This window comes from Radiomyces spectabilis (assembly GCF_025331425.1).
Source record: "Radiomyces spectabilis strain NRRL 2753 chromosome Unknown BYT42scaffold_8, whole genome shotgun sequence".
Taxonomy (NCBI): Eukaryota; Fungi; Mucoromycota; class Mucoromycetes; order Mucorales; family Radiomycetaceae; genus Radiomyces; species Radiomyces spectabilis.
In genome coordinates, this window is record NW_026251933.1 from 1,638,067 (window position 1) to 1,656,714 (window position 18,648).

Genomic DNA, 18,648 nt, shown 5'->3' on the forward strand with positions numbered 1-18,648 from the left:
AGAACGTTCTTATAGTATGCTGTTGTCATGAGAGCTTTGATATCTGGTGTCACGCGCGACTTTTTTTTAGGGCGCGCAGTTCGATATTCTTCCACCGCCGGTTATTCTCGTCAAGGGCAAACTGAATCTGAGCGATTTTGGAATCTTGAATAAATTGCCAATGGTTACTACCAATATACGTCGCGATTAATAGGCAATGGTGTGGATTTTGAATTACCTGGTGTAAATCGGTGAGTACTCCGCATATATATCTTTGTGCAATCGGCACAATGAACTATATATGTCGGCTGCCTTTACAGGCATCGATCAAAACAGAATCAATGGACGACATCAATTCATCTGTTTGTCGTTCCAACGCATATCGGTAAGCAGCAACCAGATTCATGCCCATTTCTCTTGCCCATTCATGAATGAAACCCCTTTATCATGGATGCCGTACTCAAGCGATGTTAAGTTCTTGGGCTTTTTTCACAAGCCGATTTACGGCATGGCTATGCTGTTTTGCGACATGAACTTTCACAGAAAGTCCGGTTCATTCCTGACCCAAAACATGGCATTCCTCTTCCTACCTCGCAAGCTCCGACCCATCACACTGATAATACAAGTTCAGTATACTGTCATCCTCATTCTTCAAACGATGGATAGACGGAACCTTAGCGACTGGGAGGTTTGTATCCTCCAGTCTTATGGCACATTAGCTCCATTCGTGTCTTATATAAAAAATGCCAAATTTTCATTATTTGCATTTTTAATTGTTCTCATCATCGAATTAGTGGACATGTCAACAACTTTATTGTTCTATTCACTTTTTGCCATGATTTTGGATCGGCGTCCGCAAAATACTATTTGAAGAGGACATTTTATTAAAAGATTGAATAGAGTTATATAAAGGTGAGAAAAGAAAAAGAACAAATATTGGGTAATCCGAGCCGCACGGCTTGATCTGCCAAATCAGGGTCTATTCATTCAGGAAAGGGATATACATTGTTGTCAGTGCCGGATAAAATAAGGGGAACGAAAAAGTTCGTGTGGTATCGAAGATGTACTTGGCATGCCCAACCCAGCGGAAAAAGAGTATCTGCTGCAATGTAGAAATGTTTTCTTTTTTTCTTAATCAGGCTTTATTGAAATTGGATTGCTTTTAACCAAATGGAAGAAATTGATAGATATTGCTGACGGTAAATATGGACACATAATAGCCACCATAAACCCTACATACAAGCTTGCAATAGAAAAACATATAACAAATGTGATAATAAACAAATAACGGTAGGACTACCAAATGATCATTCCTCTACGAAATATATATATATATATACGGCTGGCGCCCTGTAGCAAGTTTAATTTGTCAGAAGAGGACCCTGAATTTTTTGATCGGCACAGTGAAGCAATGAAAGGTATGATAAACAGAGAGAGGAAAATGAATGGCAAGTTCCGACTATCGGACAATGGGTCATGGCATTGGATGTGTTCATGTTATATTCTACCCACTCTTGCACCGCACGCCTGACGTGTTTGTGGAAGCTTAAGTTCCGAAATAACCATTCCTTGATAATCGCCGCGCCGCCGAAACCATTTAACTGTGCATATTTCATCTCCCTTTTTTTATTATTTCTTTTTGTTTTATTTCAATAGCAACACACAGACCATCCCTTTCTTTTACCCTTTCCCCTTTTTTTCACACAGTTGTCTTTGGTATTATGCAATCGCCAGCTATCTCGCTTCCGCACCATTCCTATCCGTACACAGAATACGATCTTCAAGAGAGCAGCCGTTTCTATGTTCAGCAATCAACTCCGCCTGACGATGCATTTGATGATGAGAACCAGTTACCCACAGAAGACGAGTTCAAAGCCATTATCAAGGATTATCTACAAAACCTTAGCCCCAAAAAAAGAGACAAAGCACTTGTCGATCAGCAACGTTACGTTCTAATTCAGCAAGTTCTCAGGGATCCCAGGAACACGGCTATTTCCACTGCACAGTTCAGATTTTGGGTGAAAAAGATGTTTCAACTGCAAAACGGATCCATGGATATTGTGTGTCATGATAACAAGCCCGTAGCTATAAAGGAAGAAATTTATTTTGTCCTCGTGAAGGCTCACAGGGATGCACATCATGGTGGCAGAGACAAAACCTCCGCATTGGTAACAAAAAAGAAAAAAAAAACTTTCATTTTATTCAAACCATTAAATGTCAGGTAAATTAAAATCGTTGCTATTGTTTTAGGTGCGAAGACAGTATTCTTGGATTCCAAAAGAACTCGTTGCTAGGTTTGTGCGTAATTGCCCATTTTGTATTACCCGGCGAAATGGAGGCCAAAGTCCCAGCACGTTTACCTCCAAAACATCGAGCCCGCGTGGCTACATCTCCAGGCACAGTTATGCATACGATACAATGCCCCAAATTCTTTGCGCACCCATCAATGAAGAAAGTGATATATCCTCAACCGGTCCCTCATCCACTGAAACCGGGTATAATACGTCTTCCAACTATGTGACGATAACGCAATCGTCTTCCAGACGGCCTTATATGAACGGAATCTATGGTCATGGTGAAGACGATTTCCTACATCACTATCAGTATCAACCAACTTTACAATCGTCGTTCCAACCGAACCTTACGTTTCAACAGTACAGCGACAACGCATCCCCAGCCACCATGCCATCTTCACATCAGCCATCGCTATTTTATCATCATTCGACTTACATGGGTTATCCTTCGTCCTCGTATCCTAATTCATATTATCCTAACGTACTTGGTATTGCTCCGTGCAACTCTGAAACCACTACCGCCGCCGGTGCAAGCACTGTCAATGCTCCAGAGCCCGGTACCATAACTGAAAGAGGCACCAGAAACGACAGTCATCCTACGACGGCAGAATCCTTTCTAAGATCGGCCAACAACGGGACCGATATATTAGCACATCATCCAGAACAGCAGCATTACTTTGGACCGTCGTCTACTCAGTTTGTACCATACGCTTCGTCCAACATGACAGAATCTCCTTTTGCGACTACCGATCTACGATGAGAGAGAGATACAAAAAAAACGATATTCATGAGGGAAAGAGGAAGAACCAAGTGCTGATATTCAGTTCAAGGTCCGACGACAAAATTGGTTCCTTGATTTTTCCTCCCCAGTAATGTTACGAAGCTAGAACAAATCCAAAGACGAAAAATATCGAAAAGCAAAACCGTAGCGAGGTCATTATATAGAAATGAGAACAAAAATCTTTTTTTATATTTATTATCTTTTCGTACGACAACCCATGGAATGGTATTGTATACTAATCCAGAAGATGCGAATTACACCACCATCACCACTGCCACTTCCATCACTATATGATCCATTTGATTTTCTCAACCCGCCCATTCCTTCATTGCTTTCCTGGTTATTTATGTGTATTCTACATTTTTATGATTACTCCACCTTTTTGCTTATTTGCATTTGTTGCTTAATAACTTATGACCTCTTTTATTTTATTTTTCTTTCTACTCTCGCATAATAAAACCGTCCCATGGAAATTTGCTGCATAGCATATTTCTGATCTGTCCAATCAGATTCTACATCATGCCTTGGGCCAAAGAAAGTTTCCCTTGATATATTACATTATAACTTTCAGGAATTTCAATAGTAAAGTTGCAAATGAAAGATGAGGACGTTTTTTCACGATGTTTCCTTTTGACAAAAGCCATGTGATCGATATTGGATGTACTTTGTCTTTTACGGTGTCTTTATAGATGAGAGATCTTTCGCCGAAAATCAAATACAGGCATCTTACTGATGACTAAGCCAAAATCAGTAGGGGAAACTTATTTTACCCAGTGAAACAAAATGTCCTACTTGGGAATTCCCACGTTCAACTGCCATATTTATTTAAAAAAGGCCAGCAGATTGTCTTTGTACGCTTTGCCTATCTACAAAACGAGGATCTTTGTGCAACCTCGTCTTGTTGATTTGATTCTGTCCGTCAATTGAAGAAGCACCCTTATTTATATCATATCATATTAGATTTCACAAAGAAATCATCTTCTTGCTGCCGGTAGATGATTGATAGTGACAAACAATTTATTCCCCTGTGGTATCCATCCATATCGCATCGAGCCAAAATTTATCGTTTGGAAGTGCCTATCCTTCCACAGCGTTCATGTGCTTCGTTAAGTAGTTGATATGCAGGGAAATATCCATTGTCATCATCTCTCTTTTGCAGATCCGGATTTGGATGTGTATTCTCCATACTGCCCAAAGATGTATACCTAACTTGAAATGAATACGACTGTCTTGATCCGATAGACGAGGATCAATCTCCGCTTACCCCTGATCATAAAGCGAGCAATAAGGCACTTTTAGTTTGATCAAAAAATCCCATACATCTTTGTAGTGCCAATTGATGATAGGATGAACGCGCATAAACTCGGGCCAGCCCTCGTCAGTTTTGTCAAAATGCGTCAAATTTTCTGAATAGAAAGGAAACCCCGTTTAGAAGTGGCAAACAAACAGCAAGGAAGCCAACATCTGTTCTTACCAGCATATGGATCCGTCCGGCGAATGCCAACAAATATCGCTTTTGGTTTGGGGTCTGATAAATTAAGGAATTCTTGTAAAGCTGGTCGCATTGGTCCGGGAATAGAGACACAGTCAAGCCTGTATCGAGATGCGCAAGCTTTCACAAAGGCATCGACATGCGGGAAGGGATTCGGGTAAGTAACGAAAACTGTACGTAACAGTTTGTTGTCCGTTTCTAAACGTGAAATAACAGCAGCAACCAAGTGCAAAAGAACGGTGCAATCTTTACCGCCATTGAAAGAAAGCGAAACAGCAGAGAATCTAAATCACCATGCCACACATTAAAGTCCGTTTCTCAGGAAACCCATAGAACCAAGACATTTTTTCAATAGCTTACCCATAAGTTTGATATGCCTTTTCAATAACTGACAATGCCTCTTTTATCCTCGGACCAAGTTCGGTGTCAGACTCGGCCAAGTCGTAAACCGTTTGCCCAATGTATTCAAAGTCAAAAGCATCCATTTCGTTATATTTTCTGTCCACTGGACGGTAAGTACAACCGTGATTGATATCAGCGGCCGAAATACCGAAATGTTGCATGTCCATAAGCGAATGTCCAAAAAGTATAAAAGACGTTGACAACTTGCTCCGTATTTCAAAAAAGTTGAAAAGGCCAACTGTCACAGTGGACCCCTTTTGATCTCCGAAAGGCACTCGCAACCACATGCGTGTTGAAACGCTCAGGCTCCTGGTTGATTCCACCCCCGAACTTGAGGGAATTGTATGCGAGTCGAATATCCGGCCGGGCAAAACAACGTCACATCATAACTTCGAAGACCGGCAATGGCCGGAACCGAAGCGTGGTGCCCGGAAAAATAGGGCGTGGAAAGCTGAATCTTTTTTTGCTAGTATTGCAAAGAGCACCACTTGCTGATCTTGGGCCATTCAAGAAAACGAACTTTCAATGTCTGGTGATTCTGTAGCTCAAGTCTTGACAGCTCTTTCGGCTTTATACTCCACTGGTGATCCTAAATCGAAAAGGGAAGCCAGTCGGTGGCTCGAAAATTTCCAAAAACAGGTACTTGCCCCGTCGTCTACTTACTATCCTACTCGCTCTCGAGTGAGTTCAAGCTCACTTTTTTGTTTATTATTACAGCCCGAAGCTTGGTCAGTCGCCGATTATCTGTTAAATTCCACTGACAGCAATTTGGAGTCGCGTCTTTTTGCTGCGCAGACATTCAGACAAAAGGTAGGCCGTTTTCCTTTGAGAAGCAGAAAAAGAAAAAAGAACAAAATCCCTAACGTTCATTGTTAGATTACATACGATCTGTGTGAGCTAGATGCAGCTGCTCGCAATTCCCTGCGTGCTTCTCTTCTGCAACTATTATGGCTGTCAACTTCCGGTCCCAAAGCTCTCATGATACAGCTTTGTCTAGCTGTCGCCGATCTCGCCATCCAGCTTGTCGACTGGAAGACGCCTATTCAAGATATTTTTGGCAAATTTGGCGAAACCGTCGAAACCGCCCCTTGCGTTCTTGAATTCCTCAAAGTATTACCCGAAGAAATGAGCGGCAACAGTCGTTTACCGCTTTCGGTAAGTCAAAGTCAATCAACTCTTGTGACAAAATGGTAGTTATTGATCTGCTGTTGGTAGGACAAAGAATTCAAGGATCGCTCCGTCACTCTTATCGAGAATAATGCTGTCGAGGTACTGAAATTACTCCTCATATATATGGAAACCAATGGTCAGTACAGTCGCTGTAAAACGGAGCAACGCAGCCATTGCTTATTTCCGCTCTGCTTAACTCAACGCATTGGTAATTAGCTGGCAACGTTGAAATTCAAATTTCCGCTTTACGATGCCTTTCAAGCTGGTTACGTACAGGCGACATTGACATCAACGTGTTGAGCAATAGTCCGCTACTCAATTTGGCATTCGAAGCATTATTGCAAGACGATCTATTTGACGTGGCCGTGGATGTTGTTTGCGAGATCATATATGAAACGAGGGATGTTATGGAGTACAAAGGCATCATCGAAAAGATATACCCACGTCTCACGCCTATGCTTGGGGCTTTAAAAAAGGCCAAAGAGGAGGAGGACACCGATATGGTTCGCGGATTTTGTCGAATGTATATTGAAGCCGGTGAAGCCTACGTGTCCTTGATTGCTCAACATCAAGAATCATTTATTCCCATTCTGGATGGTATCTGCGAATGCACAGCCTACAGTGACCTCGACATTGCGCAAATGACATTCAAATTTTGGTACGAATTAACAAACACACTCACCACATCTCATTACGAAGGCGCTATATCATCTTTCCAGTCCTATTTTGATCGATTGGTCGACATCATCATCGATCACCTGCATTACCCTGAAGACGTGACGGAATGGTCAGCAACTGAACGAGATGACTTTCGTGACTTCCGCCACGAAATGGGTGATACTTTGAAAGACTGTTGTCGTATTCTTGGTCCGCAAAAATGTCTTGCTAAACCGATGAACCGATTAGCCGCTCTTTTACAAAATGCAGATCAAGCATCCTGGCAGCAAATCGAAGCACCCATTTTCTCTCTTCGTGCGATGGGATCCGAAGTCCCTGTCACTGAAGGAGAAGTCATGCCGCAGATCATGGAATTTCTCTCCAAACTTCCCGACCACCCCAAGATCCGTTACGCTGCGACACTCGTTATTTCGCGCTACTCGTTGTGGACCAGACATCATCCACAGTTCATCACCTATCAACTCAACTTTATCTCTGCCGGATTCCAAAATGATGAAGTAGCCGCGGCTAGTGCTTTGGCTCTGAAACATCTGTGCAAAGACTGCAGCAACGTAAGTCAATTCAGTGATGACACGCACGGTTGAAGAGTGGTCAGTTAATGAATCTTTTATTTTGATTCACTGAAACAATAGTTGCTGGTGGATTACATTGGGCAATTGCATCTGTTTTACGTTAATGTCATCAAATCGTTACCGTTTATTGATGCACGAGAAGTGACCGAAGCCGTTGCTCACGTACTGGCCGTCCTTCCGGTGGCCGAATTACAAAATGCTTTGCAGCTTTTCTGTATGCCACTTGCTCAGGATCTTCACACTTTATTATCACGAGGTAAAAGTAATCTCAGTCAGGATGACTGTGTTCGCGCAGGAGGTAAGGTTGAGCTCTTTTTTTTTCTTTGAATTTCATCACGAAACCCAACCGCCGTCAAGAAATCAGCGTGTTAACTTGACGTGTTACTCATTCTAGATACTCTGGAAGAGATTGGTGCGTTTTTCGAGATCATTCATCCCGATATTCCTCTTGGGCAACCACATCCTTGTGTCAGTTTCTTTGGAGAATTATGGCCTGTATTCGATCTGTGCCTTTCCAGCTATGGCGATGAAAGTACCCTTTGCGAACCACTCTGCAAAATCTTTAGGAGCTGCGTTCAATCCTACAATGTTCACTTTGTTTCCATGTTACCGCAGTTGATGGAGAGAATAATCACTGGATTTGAACAAAATGGCCTTAGTGTGTATATATGGGCTGCGGGACGGGTCGTACGCGAGTACGCCGTAGAAGGAACCGAAGCCGTCGGACCATGTTTCAACTTCCTGGAACGTTTGAGTAATGCAGTCTTCAGCAAGATCAATGGCCGCAAATTCGATGATATTCCTGATGGTAAGCTCATCAATACCAAGAAAAAACAAATTTACAAAAAGACTAACCGAGTATTGCTACTCTTCAAAAAAGTGATTGAGGACTATTTCCGGTTGGTCACATCCTTTTTGGATCGAGCTCCAACATCGCTTGTTCAAAGCTCATTACTTCCGTTGATTTTCCAAGCTGGTCTTGCGGGGCTATCCCTAGAAGAAGAAAAGGCGCTTACGGCTGTCATCACATTCTATCGACGACTTTTCGGCATTGCGTTATCCGTAGATGAACTTGTGACGCCTGATACAGCTAGGAGCGCGGCGGCTATTGGGCAGAATGGTTCGCGCATTGTGACTTTGATCCGAGAATATGGCAGAAACTATGTGATGCTACTGTTCAATGGGCTTATTTATCATTACCACTGGGATATGATTCCCGATGTCGCCTCGAGTTTAAAATCTCTGGCACAATTATTACCGGCGGAAAGTGCCCAATGGATCGTGGGCATCATGGATAGCCTCCCGGAACAAAACTTGCCGACGCTTGAAAAGAACGAGTTTTTGGAAAATTACATGAGGTACGTTGTGGATCAAAAAAAAATTGGTGTATTAGTAATTTCTTGGGTATTCATCGTTGATTATTCCTTGATAGTGCGGTGCAGAGCAAACAGTGGACCAAAGTACGACGAATCTTGACCGATTTTGTTACTGCCTATCGACGAAAAAATGCCCATCGGACGAGAAAATAGAACATGTATGCTGTATGCTAAATAAATTTTAGGCAAAAAGCTTTAATATGCAACAGGGAAGCTGCTGGTACATTTTCCTTGGTCGATCTATGAAGTGCAGGCACAAAGTGACGATGATGATAATGAGAATGCAATAGTTTTGGTTGAGTATTCTTACTTGGTCTGAACAAAGTTCATCAGTGCTTCTTACGGAGAAAACATTTGGGTAATATTGTAAGGGCAGTGTAACGCAGCACGCGCTTGGTCCCCGGCTTTTTCATCTGAAGAAGCGTCGTTGGTCAGCTGGAACCCCTTTCCAAGATACAACATACCATTGTATTCACACGACAATAGTTACTACTTGTGCGACATGTGTGTCTGAATTACTCGTAATAATTAAGTGCGGAGTTCGATCCAGTGAAAAAATATATCGGGCCATCGGGGCGACGCCCAGGGGATCTTCCAAAGTAGAACTTGGGCGGGGTATTTGCGTCCCTTCAAAATTTGGCACTGTCATCGACCTTTCATCTCAAGTTATTGACATTGTTGGATAATATCGTATGCAAGTTTCGTCTACGCAGCGGTCGAGCTTTGCGCTCGGGGCTGTTCTGCTTACAATGTTGATTACTATTCTTTATTTGCGTTACGCAAGCTATATATCGTTGGAAGACGTGCAAAGCGATTCTTCTGTTGTCCCGGCTACCACCAAGGTTTCCTCCACTTCAAAACCAACCGCGTGCGATCAAGTCGACATTGATTGGCTGTATGTATCCTTCGTGATGGCAGGTTTGCCTTTTACTTATTCTTGGGAGTAGTGCCTCGGATCGTCAATATTGGGACGGCTGGAATCCGAAATCCATATTTCTTAATCTAGACGGCAGTTTTATAACAGACAATGTCCATATGGAGGAAGATGATACCATCTGTATCGTCACTCTGGTAAGTACAGAGAGAGAGGGCAACCTCACTGCGCTTTAGGTCCTAAACATTTTGACAGCTTGGACCCATACCTGCTACTTCTGTCGGAAAAGGGGACGGCTACATAGGACCAGCAGATAGTCTGGTAACCACCGCCACAAGCAATAGTACCAAAGTGCCTATTGCTATGCAACAACACGCCAAGCAAACAAACGCTTATTTTGCCTCTGTTCAATTCACTCATGCTGGCATATACCATTTGGAGACGGTGATCGAGTATCGCTCTTATTTCTGGGAACGTCCGGTTCTGCATCAATATCAGCCGATACGATTTGTGTCGGCGAATAAGCTCATCGTGGGGCCTCCGTCGAAACCTCGGCAATCTGCTTTACCTTTATGTGATCTGCGAAACTCATCACATATGGAGGGAATGTGGATGGACAAGACATATTATCAGACGCGCTACCCTTTTGACTTTTATGGCATGTTTGGCGACGCTCAGGAAGATCACGCGCAAAATGGTCGCTTATTTGTTCCTACCCATTGCCGTATGGAGTACATCAGCACCAGTCAGGCCGTCCAGTGCTTGGAAAACAAAGTGGTTCATGTATGGGACGACGGCAATATAAGAAGGCAAGTGGTGTTTATGATGGCTTAATTAGTATCATGTGCTAACATGTGTTCGGTACCCTTAGAAACTTGAAAGCCTTCAGCTCGACCAATCGATGGTGTAACGAAAACACCAATGCTCAATGCATATGCGACGACGACGATGAAGATCCCAAAGACGAACTCTATCCGTGGACCATGGATCCGAATGAGCCGCTGGTCATCAATGAGACATGGCATGCCGATACAAGATTTTATTACAACACGATCGAAAGCATCATCACAGACGACTGGAAAAGTGCGATGGGAAAACAAGTCGGCATGATTCCGGCTGCTGATGTCGTTATGTTTGGGCTCGGAAATAAGGACATTGCCATGCATATGATTAGTCCTAGCGCATTTGCCGAAGCATTTACGAACCTGTTAGAGCATGCTGTTGAAACCATCTACCCGCATCAATTGATTGTGGTGCGGACGCCGCAATATTTCTGCTGTAATGTGATGGACTCCACGGCGTGGAATGCTGGAAGAAGCAATGCGTTTTCCATTGCGATACGCAATGCGGTGAACAAGTTCAACGAAAGGGTTTTGCTGTGGGACGTTCATCGATTAGGTTTGGAAGATAATATGTGCACAGCTGCAGGAACCACCTATACCAGACGCAACACAGTGAGCCTTGAAAACCTGGTGCTGTGGAACCTACTTTGCAACTCAGAATCCTTGTAGGGTAAGAAAAGACAACCAATACAAATACATATAATGTAGAAAGAGCTCCTCATCGCATACAGTCATTGTCGATCAATGAACTAATAAAAAACATTACATATTGCATTGAAACTTTGTTCGTCGTAATATTCTGAAAGCTATGCGGTTATTGATTTTGAGGCATTGTCAGCAGTGCTTTCGATGATTTTTTTTTGCTTTTTTAATGATTCGTAAATCAAATGTTGACTCTTGATGACAGTATTACTGCTGCATAGCCCTGTCGAATATCGAGAAAGCAGAATTTGACGTAACACGCATAATGGATCTATCCCGGCCATCGATTTTCCGAACCTGTCCGTTTGACTCTTTCTTTTGGCGAATTTATCCGATGCCGAGCGAGGATTTACTAAAATGGAAGTTGCCGTGGCTTATGTTTATCGAATTATGCGTCAAATCGTTTTCGACCTCGGCTTTCGCATGTGATGTAAACTTGTTCTATTGTTTTCGCATGACTTAAACATTGATAAAATCATATCTGAGCTCGGCTTTAGCAGCAAAAGCCTTGACAGACTTTATAGACAGGGTGTATCTAAGGCGCATACTCTGATTTTTTTTTTGGATTCAGGAAACAGTTGTAGTTGCTAAGAGCAACTCTCTATCCAGAATTGCAGTAGAGCGTCTGAGCGCTAAATATTTATTCTTTGTTTTCGATATTCATCACCGGCCCTTTGTGCCCACTTTATTTCTGGTGAGATTCCCTTTTAGGGTTAATTTGAGCTTATTGAATCAAAGACATCAAATCTCAGCCTACTGCTTGACAACCGCAGCAGTATGCAGCAATAGAGTATACCGGCTGCAGCACTCTTTTAATTGACGAGTATTAACTGTATCTGGTGAAATCTTGCTTAAATAATACAGAAAGATAAATAAAAGAATACAAAAACTTGTGGCGACGACATGAACTACCATGACGGGTGAATCAATCTCCGCTGGGGTTTAGCAAAACCCGTGTCATCCTGCAAAAAAATTCTGGTATTTATTGGGTGATTTCATTTGACCGGATCTCTCTCCCAACTCGTCTGCACTTTTTTTCAAGTTACCAGTATGACATCCCTTTACGATACATCCGCGCTAAAAGCGCTTGCTATAGCCGGTGGAGCTACTGCGGCTGTTCTCTCACTGTTAGCCATTAAATATCCAGATAGGGCGGTTTTCGATGAACTTCGCGAGGGCGTTCCCAATGTCCCGGGCGTGCCGTTGCTTGGTAATTTGCCGAAGATGCTGTCCCGAACGGATGATATAAATGATTGGACCACGGAAACGTTTGAACAAGCTAATGCGCTAACTTGGTATGGTGGATTGAACATGGTTTGAAAATAAGATAATTAATCTCAAAATAGCACTGCGTCGTCTCTCGGGTTGCCTTTTGCCATCCAAACCATCGATCCGCGCAATGTAGAGCATTTTTTAAGAGGCACGTGTTATCGATTTTTTTTCGCACGCAAAACAGGATCAAAAACATTAACCAAGCCATTGGAATAATCCAGTCAACTTCGAAAACTATGTCAAAGGACCCCATTTCTCCAAGTCTACCATCGATCTGCTTGGTCATGGTATCTTTAATGCCAATGGAGAACAATGGCGATACCAACGCAAGACTGCTAGCCACATCTTTAACGTGAAGAACTTTCGAGATTCCTTCACTGAGTAAGCGTTTTTCCTTTTTCCTCCCCTTTGCTACTCACATTCCCACTAAAATGTCTGTCGTCATTAGTGTGTTTATCAATGAATTACAGATCATGGAAAAGCACATCCTCGATGAAGCAGCTGTTACGGCAGACCCGGTTGATTTGCACGATCTGTTCTATCGATTCACGCTGGATTCGTTTGTTCTGTAAGTATGCTATGGTTTTACGAGAATTATGCCATATTAAATCACGCATCTATGCTTTTTAGGTTGGGCTTTGGAGTAAATATTCATGCAATGACACGGAAAGACAAAGTTCCCTTTGCTGTTGCCTTTGATGAGTGTCAACGCGACTCCTTTGTGCGTTTCATCGATCCCTTTTATTCATTCAACAAGTTAATGAGCAAGATCTTTACACCATGGAGAATGACGGCCGACGATCATTTGAAGGTGTTGAATTCTTTCGCCGCCGACGTGATTGCTACGCGACGTAAAGAACTTGCCGAAGGAAAAAGCTATGGTGACCTTTTATCTCGATTCATGAATACACGAAATGAAACAGGCGAACCGCTCAATGACCAAGAATTACGGGATACCATCATCAATATTCTTATTGCTGGCCGGGATACAACAGCACAAGCTTTGTCGTGGACCTTTTATAATTTGATGCTCCATCCACGCATTGAAAGCAAGCTATTGGAAGAAATCAACACCCATATTGTCGACGGCATCGAATCTGATGCCCCAGCTCTTTATGAAGTCATTAAAAAGATGCCTTATGCACATGCGGTGTAGGTTTTGCAAATGGCGTGAATCGATATTAAATTTCTAATCACATGAATTGATAGATTCTATGAAGTACTTCGTCTGCATCCTCCCGTTCCCACTAATCAGAAATACGCCCTGGATGATGATGTATGGCCTGATGGCACGATAATCCGAAAAGGAGATTATGTGCTGTGGTCGACCTACTCAGCTGGCCGATCGGAAGCGATATGGGGTTCGGACGCCAAACTTTTCAAACCTGAACGCTGGTTGACGGAGGATGGTACACTTCAAAAGAGATCACAAGGCGAATGGCCAGTCTTCCATGTGGGACCTCGAGTATGCTTAGGTAGGGGATTAAGAAAAAGAGACAGACGATGATGCAACAGGCCACTCATCCTCTGATTTTTTCCTCGATAGGTCAAAATCTTGCTACCTTGGAAGCACTGGTAGCTATCGTCTTGCTGTTGAAAAAGTACAAATTCTCACTGATACCCGGACAAAAAATTACTTATGACGCAAGTTTGACATTGCCAATGAAGTACGGCCTGAAAGCATCGGTCGAACGTCGATCGTAATCGATGCTTCCTAGTTCGTTCCTATTTTATATGTACCATAAAGAAATAACTTGATCCATTTTATCTCAATATTATATTATTTTTTGTCATCATGTATTTTAACAACGAGATTCTTGTTTTTAGCGACTGTAATCACATCATAAAATAAACCTTGACCACGCTCCAGCGGCGTCAAATGTTCCAACATCTTTTTGCGCATTAATCAATGAACCATTGCATACAGCATTACGTGAGCGCACAAAGGTTCCTTGATTGTGATTTGTCATTTTATTTGTGATATCCTTGGGTACAAACCATTGGGTCACAAAGTCAAGCAATCTGCCATTTTTTATTAGTGTTTAGAGTCGAGCACTGCCATCTTTGTGAATGTTCCAGCGATGTTTTCCAGCATAGACAAGTGGTTTGATATGCTCTTCGTAACCAACGACGACTTGACGCTGATTGAGAGGCTCCTGTTCCGCCATGACTGCCAAGTTTTCATAGACACGGCCATCGGAAACGCCAAGGGCCGACTGGAGTAGATAATCCGGAAATCCAAAGGCATCCACCAACGCCACCGCGTTGGGTCGTATTTTTCCAAGGGAAACAATCACCTGCTGCTTAATCAGTAGTGCCTGGGCTGGGGAGAGATATTGACAAGTCAAAAAGTCAGCGACCTCTTGCTCAAGTGTAAACAAGCAGAAAAGACGGGCTACATCTTGCAATGCACGCGTATTTCGATCATCTTGCCGGGAAAATACGGCTTGAACAAAGTTGGAGGCCATTAGCAATTGACAATGTGCGCGAGAGATACGGTATATCTCTACCAACATGTCATTCCATGTGCGTTGTTCCTCATCTAGCATCGCCACGGCCTTATCAATCAAGAAGGCGACTCGAAATTTGAATGCAGACAGCAATAACTCTGGATTATCAAAATCCGTGGCGCTGGTAGCAGGACAACGGGCGTTGGGTTCCGATAAATATTCGAACATGTACGAACTAGAGAAATTGGCATCCTTTGTCGAGATTTTGCCGGCACGAACAGATCGGAATGTCTTTAACAGATAACGTGCAGTTTGTTGCGTCAACAGGTAGTTATCGCCTTCCCACTGCAAGAAAAAATCCCTCTCTTTAATTTTGTTGACCTTTTGGATGCGGTGGTAAAACAAAAAGTACTTACGGTAGCCTTTGGTAAATAATCCTGATAAAACTGACCAAGGCCGGACGCTAATAGGTAACCATGGCCACCACAAGCACGTCGACATTCTTCAATGGCATCCACGGCCATGGTTGTGGTTAAACTCTTCAGTCCCGATGACGAGGCATGTAGATCAGCGAGAAAAGAAAAGTCTCCTTGAGCCATCTTGGCTTGGTTTTCCACATACATACGATGCATTTCTTGTCCAGTAAAATGGCAGGCATAAGCGCGAGCAATAACAGGGAACAATCGGAATTGTTGCATGGTATAATCTAGCACGGGCGTCTCGACGGGTACTTTTTTTCCAGTGTTTGAGGAGGTAATTTCCTTGGGATTCGCGGCATCTGATCCCTGAATACGAATAGCGGAATACCGAACGGCCACGGTTGCTGCACGAGCCAAGACATAGCGTGATTCTGGTGTAAATTGTTTTCCGTTTCGTCAATACCATGCCTTGTAAATAGCATAAAGATGACGGTGAGAAAATACCTAATACAATGTTGGCCCGGACATAAACCATAGTACCATACGCGAGTTTTGAATTGGGTGGCTTGATATACTCGCCCGTGTTCTTGTCAATGCGCGAGTAACGGGCAAGCATAGCAATATGCGGGATGCGTACATTGTCAAATAAAATAAAGCCATTATCCACCGTATTGAAGCCAAATTTGGGACCAACGTCGCCCACCGTAATACCGGGCAAAGCTTTATGAGTAGCCAAGTCCCGAATCTGTACGACAAAAGGATGCGGACCATGGTCCTTGCCGTTGCTGATCAACCGGGCCATGACAATGGCGTGATTAGCAGCAACGCCTAATCCACCGATCCACCATTTCGAAGCTGTTAAAGTAGGCGACTGCAACACAAAAGTTTGTGATTGGGTGTCGTAAACAGCAGTGGTTTCGAGTCCACGGACATTGGAGCCATGACCCAGCTAATGATTTTCAATAAAATCATGCGTGCGTGAGAAGTCCAAAATTACCAGGAACGTTGGTTCAAATAGAGGGAAATTTACCTCGGTTTGCGCATAACAACCAATAATTTCATAGCGCTGAGCAGGCTCGAGGAACAATTTTTTCTGTTCTTCGGTGCCTTGGTTTTCAATGGTGGGCATGAACATGCTACGATGCAAACGGAACTAGTACATAGTGTCAATTAAGAAATGAAGTTTGGACGCACCACGTTAGACGGAGTAGGCTTGCTTACCGGACCGGATTCGTCAAAAAGAAAATCAGCAATGCCGAGCTCCTCATTCGACCAGTTATGCTGTCTATAGAGCAATCGTCAATAATACCGTATGGGTGACTCGCGTACTTGACAACGGCAACTCGACTTACTTGATAAGCTCTACCATACGCTTGGCCGCAGCGAGAGATTTTTTGAAGCGAATATCACGACCAGTGTAATAGCGGTGAGATTTGTCTCCCAATATGGGATCATTGGTGAGGATCTTCAGGATACGATCCCGTTTAACGAGATAATCACGGCCATAGATAATTTCCGTTAATTCCTTTGGGTCAAATGTGGCTCGTTTACGTTCGTCTGCCAGCAGATCAGGACCTTGAGGCTCCAATGGACGAAGGTTTTCGGGAAATCGTATAGGAGTGTCCGCCATAATATGATATTGTAATATAGAAGATAAAAAAAAAAGGATGAATGTCATTGAGCAAATTAGATACTGCTGGCTTTTTATGCGGGGAAAATTTCCCCACATTTGGATTACGAGATACAGAATTGCCCGGGGCCACTTTTTCCCAGCTTATCTGACCTAGCCATTGTCTGAGTTGCCAAATGCAGAATCCATTTGGATATGATTCGACTGCATGGACAAAATACTACAATGCAAAGCATTTTTATTACTGAAGTGTAACTTTGAGTATATCCGGCTTTCCCTCATCCTCCTCCAATTTGCGAAATCGTTTATTCTAGGTAAAGTTGAACATTGAGTTACGCAAGAGACTGCGTGATTTTCTTTGTTTTTACTTACCGTGGCGCGCTTTTGCTTGGCTGTCAGTTTGCTCTTTACGAGACTGTAGACTGCTTGTTGTTCGTCGCCTTCTTGGTGCATCGCCAACAACATGTGCTGCGAACGTGGTGCGTTGTCATTCACATACTCGTATTCACGCACAGAATAATATGTCAAAGGCTTGAAAAAAAAACCATTAGATCATGTCCTGACAAGTAGAAACCCCTCTTGCTCCCTTTGTTACAACTTACCTCTGCACTTAATTCTTGGTATGGATCGGCCTTGAGCGCCTTTAGACGTGATGTGCTTTGTTCATCAGGCAGGAACCAAATGAGGAAACTGTCACCTTCGTCCTCTGGATCATCTGGATCGGTGACTGTGATCGGATGAAGAACACCACGATCTGTGCCATCTTCCTCTGAAGGTCGTTTCTTTCCAATTCCAGATGTTCCCTGCTGTGCTTCAGCCGCACGCTTCGCCAACTCTTCCCGTCGATGCATTCTTTTCTCATCAGCAGGCTCTCCATTAAATTGACCAATCATGTACGTATTCTCCCACGTCGTCATGTCAGGTAAAACCGGAATGATACGCTTCGCCTTGGCTCGGGTACGAGGATGCTGTAGTGTAAGTGAAGGGGCGGCGAACGTTTTCTCGATACCCACAATCTGTCCCTCGTACGTTGAATAGTTTTTCCTCGCAGCTTCTCGAGCAGACATGGCGAATTTATGCTCCATGGCCTCTCGTCGCAAGGTAGATGTTCGCGTATCCGCAGCAATATACTCTGATCGTCGTAACCAGGTGACGTTGGTTTTGCGTCCCCCTTTTCCGGCCGGTCTTTGCTCATCTCTCGGCGTCGTTAACAGAATTTTATCTTCTTCTGCAACGTACTCTTCTAATTGTGTAGCTGGTAAAGAAAAAAAAAAGCGAAGTGAGCAGAGAGGGATGGCGATGGGAGAAAAGAATAAAAAAAAACGCCTTGGTCAAGGACACCTGGCTTACCTTCGTCAGGATTTACTTCCATAACATCCAAATAATCAATGAGTGATCTTTCAAAAGGGGCCGTGCTTCCCGATTCCATCGCTAATGAGTAAGGCGTTTGTTCCACAAGGCTGTTTGTTTTATAAGGTATGTGTCGATCGATTAAGGACGGCATGGTTAATAACTTTGGCGGGAACGGGACCGGAGGTAAAGTATTTCGGTATCGTACGCGACAGATGAAGTCCGTTCGACTCTTACTGTCAAGATGGTCAGTATGTTTGTAAGCACACTTTTGAAAGCGTTTTCGTACCTCTTGGAAGACATGCTGCTTTTTTGGGGGGGTTGGAATCGAGCCAGAGAAAGCAGCAAAATTGTCGGCCATCAGC

The 18,648-nt window shown here is 43.3% G+C and overlaps 8 protein-coding genes across 8 annotated transcripts; 5 read left to right on the forward strand and 3 right to left on the reverse strand.

The window, feature by feature from the left end:
• Positions 1-1,835: 1,835 nt before the first annotated feature.
• On the forward strand, positions 1,836-2,316 carry BYT42DRAFT_469653 (uncharacterized protein; the record flags this gene model as incomplete). The annotated part of the gene is made up of 2 exons (XM_051563546.1): positions 1,836-2,147; positions 2,230-2,316. Coding segments are annotated over 2 exons (399 nt in total), but the record flags the coding sequence as incomplete, so codon positions are not given.
• BYT42DRAFT_574799 (uncharacterized protein) lies at positions 2,159-3,201 on the forward strand. Its single transcript, XM_051568890.1, has one exon. It carries the CDS (start codon positions 2,398-2,400, stop codon positions 3,031-3,033), a length of 636 nt encoding a protein of 211 aa, XP_051422614.1. The 5' UTR covers positions 2,159-2,397; the 3' UTR covers positions 3,034-3,201.
• Positions 3,202-3,843: 642 nt separating this feature from the next.
• Positions 3,844-5,421, reverse strand: BYT42DRAFT_574804 (uncharacterized protein). Its single transcript, XM_051568891.1, has 3 exons — positions 4,907-5,421; positions 4,529-4,830; positions 3,844-4,460 (listed from the first exon to the last, which is right to left on the reverse strand). Exons 1-3 carry the CDS (start codon positions 5,233-5,235, stop codon positions 4,315-4,317), a joined length of 777 nt encoding a protein of 258 aa, XP_051422615.1. The 5' UTR covers positions 5,236-5,421; the 3' UTR covers positions 3,844-4,314.
• On the forward strand, positions 5,355-8,961 carry BYT42DRAFT_388278 (armadillo-type protein). Its single transcript, XM_051563342.1, has 9 exons — positions 5,355-5,587; positions 5,666-5,758; positions 5,825-6,103; positions 6,164-6,254; positions 6,335-7,347; positions 7,429-7,666; positions 7,763-8,176; positions 8,249-8,726; positions 8,801-8,961. The coding sequence occupies exons 1-9, from the start codon at positions 5,474-5,476 to the stop codon at positions 8,895-8,897; spliced, it is 2,817 nt and encodes a 938-aa protein (XP_051422616.1). The 5' UTR covers positions 5,355-5,473; the 3' UTR covers positions 8,898-8,961.
• A 388-nt stretch (positions 8,962-9,349) lies between these two features.
• Positions 9,350-11,427, forward strand: BYT42DRAFT_574806 (uncharacterized protein). Its single transcript, XM_051568892.1, has 4 exons — positions 9,350-9,639; positions 9,692-9,815; positions 9,874-10,427; positions 10,490-11,427. Exons 1-4 carry the CDS (start codon positions 9,437-9,439, stop codon positions 11,127-11,129), a joined length of 1,521 nt encoding a protein of 506 aa, XP_051422617.1. The 5' UTR covers positions 9,350-9,436; the 3' UTR covers positions 11,130-11,427.
• Positions 11,428-12,000: 573 nt separating this feature from the next.
• BYT42DRAFT_574809 (cytochrome P450) lies at positions 12,001-14,324 on the forward strand. The gene is made up of 7 exons (XM_051568893.1): positions 12,001-12,457; positions 12,509-12,582; positions 12,656-12,815; positions 12,883-13,002; positions 13,065-13,586; positions 13,644-13,909; positions 13,981-14,324. The coding sequence occupies exons 1-7, from the start codon at positions 12,213-12,215 to the stop codon at positions 14,136-14,138; spliced, it is 1,545 nt and encodes a 514-aa protein (XP_051422618.1). The 5' UTR covers positions 12,001-12,212; the 3' UTR covers positions 14,139-14,324.
• Positions 14,325-14,476: 152 nt separating this feature from the next.
• On the reverse strand, positions 14,477-16,933 carry BYT42DRAFT_498456 (uncharacterized protein; the record flags this gene model as incomplete). The annotated part of the gene is made up of 6 exons (XM_051564563.1): positions 14,477-15,229; positions 15,301-15,734; positions 15,808-16,252; positions 16,334-16,456; positions 16,525-16,588; positions 16,656-16,933. The coding sequence occupies 6 exons, from the start codon at positions 16,931-16,933 to the stop codon at positions 14,477-14,479; spliced, it is 2,097 nt and encodes a 698-aa protein (XP_051422619.1).
• Positions 16,934-17,174: 241 nt separating this feature from the next.
• On the reverse strand, positions 17,175-18,586 carry BYT42DRAFT_615225 (RNA polymerase II-associated; the record flags this gene model as incomplete). The annotated part of the gene is made up of 5 exons (XM_051571940.1): positions 17,175-17,243; positions 17,306-17,464; positions 17,536-18,188; positions 18,284-18,519; positions 18,573-18,586. 5 exons carry the CDS (start codon positions 18,584-18,586, stop codon positions 17,175-17,177), a joined length of 1,131 nt encoding a protein of 376 aa, XP_051422620.1.
• Between the last annotated feature and the right edge of the window lie 62 nt (positions 18,587-18,648).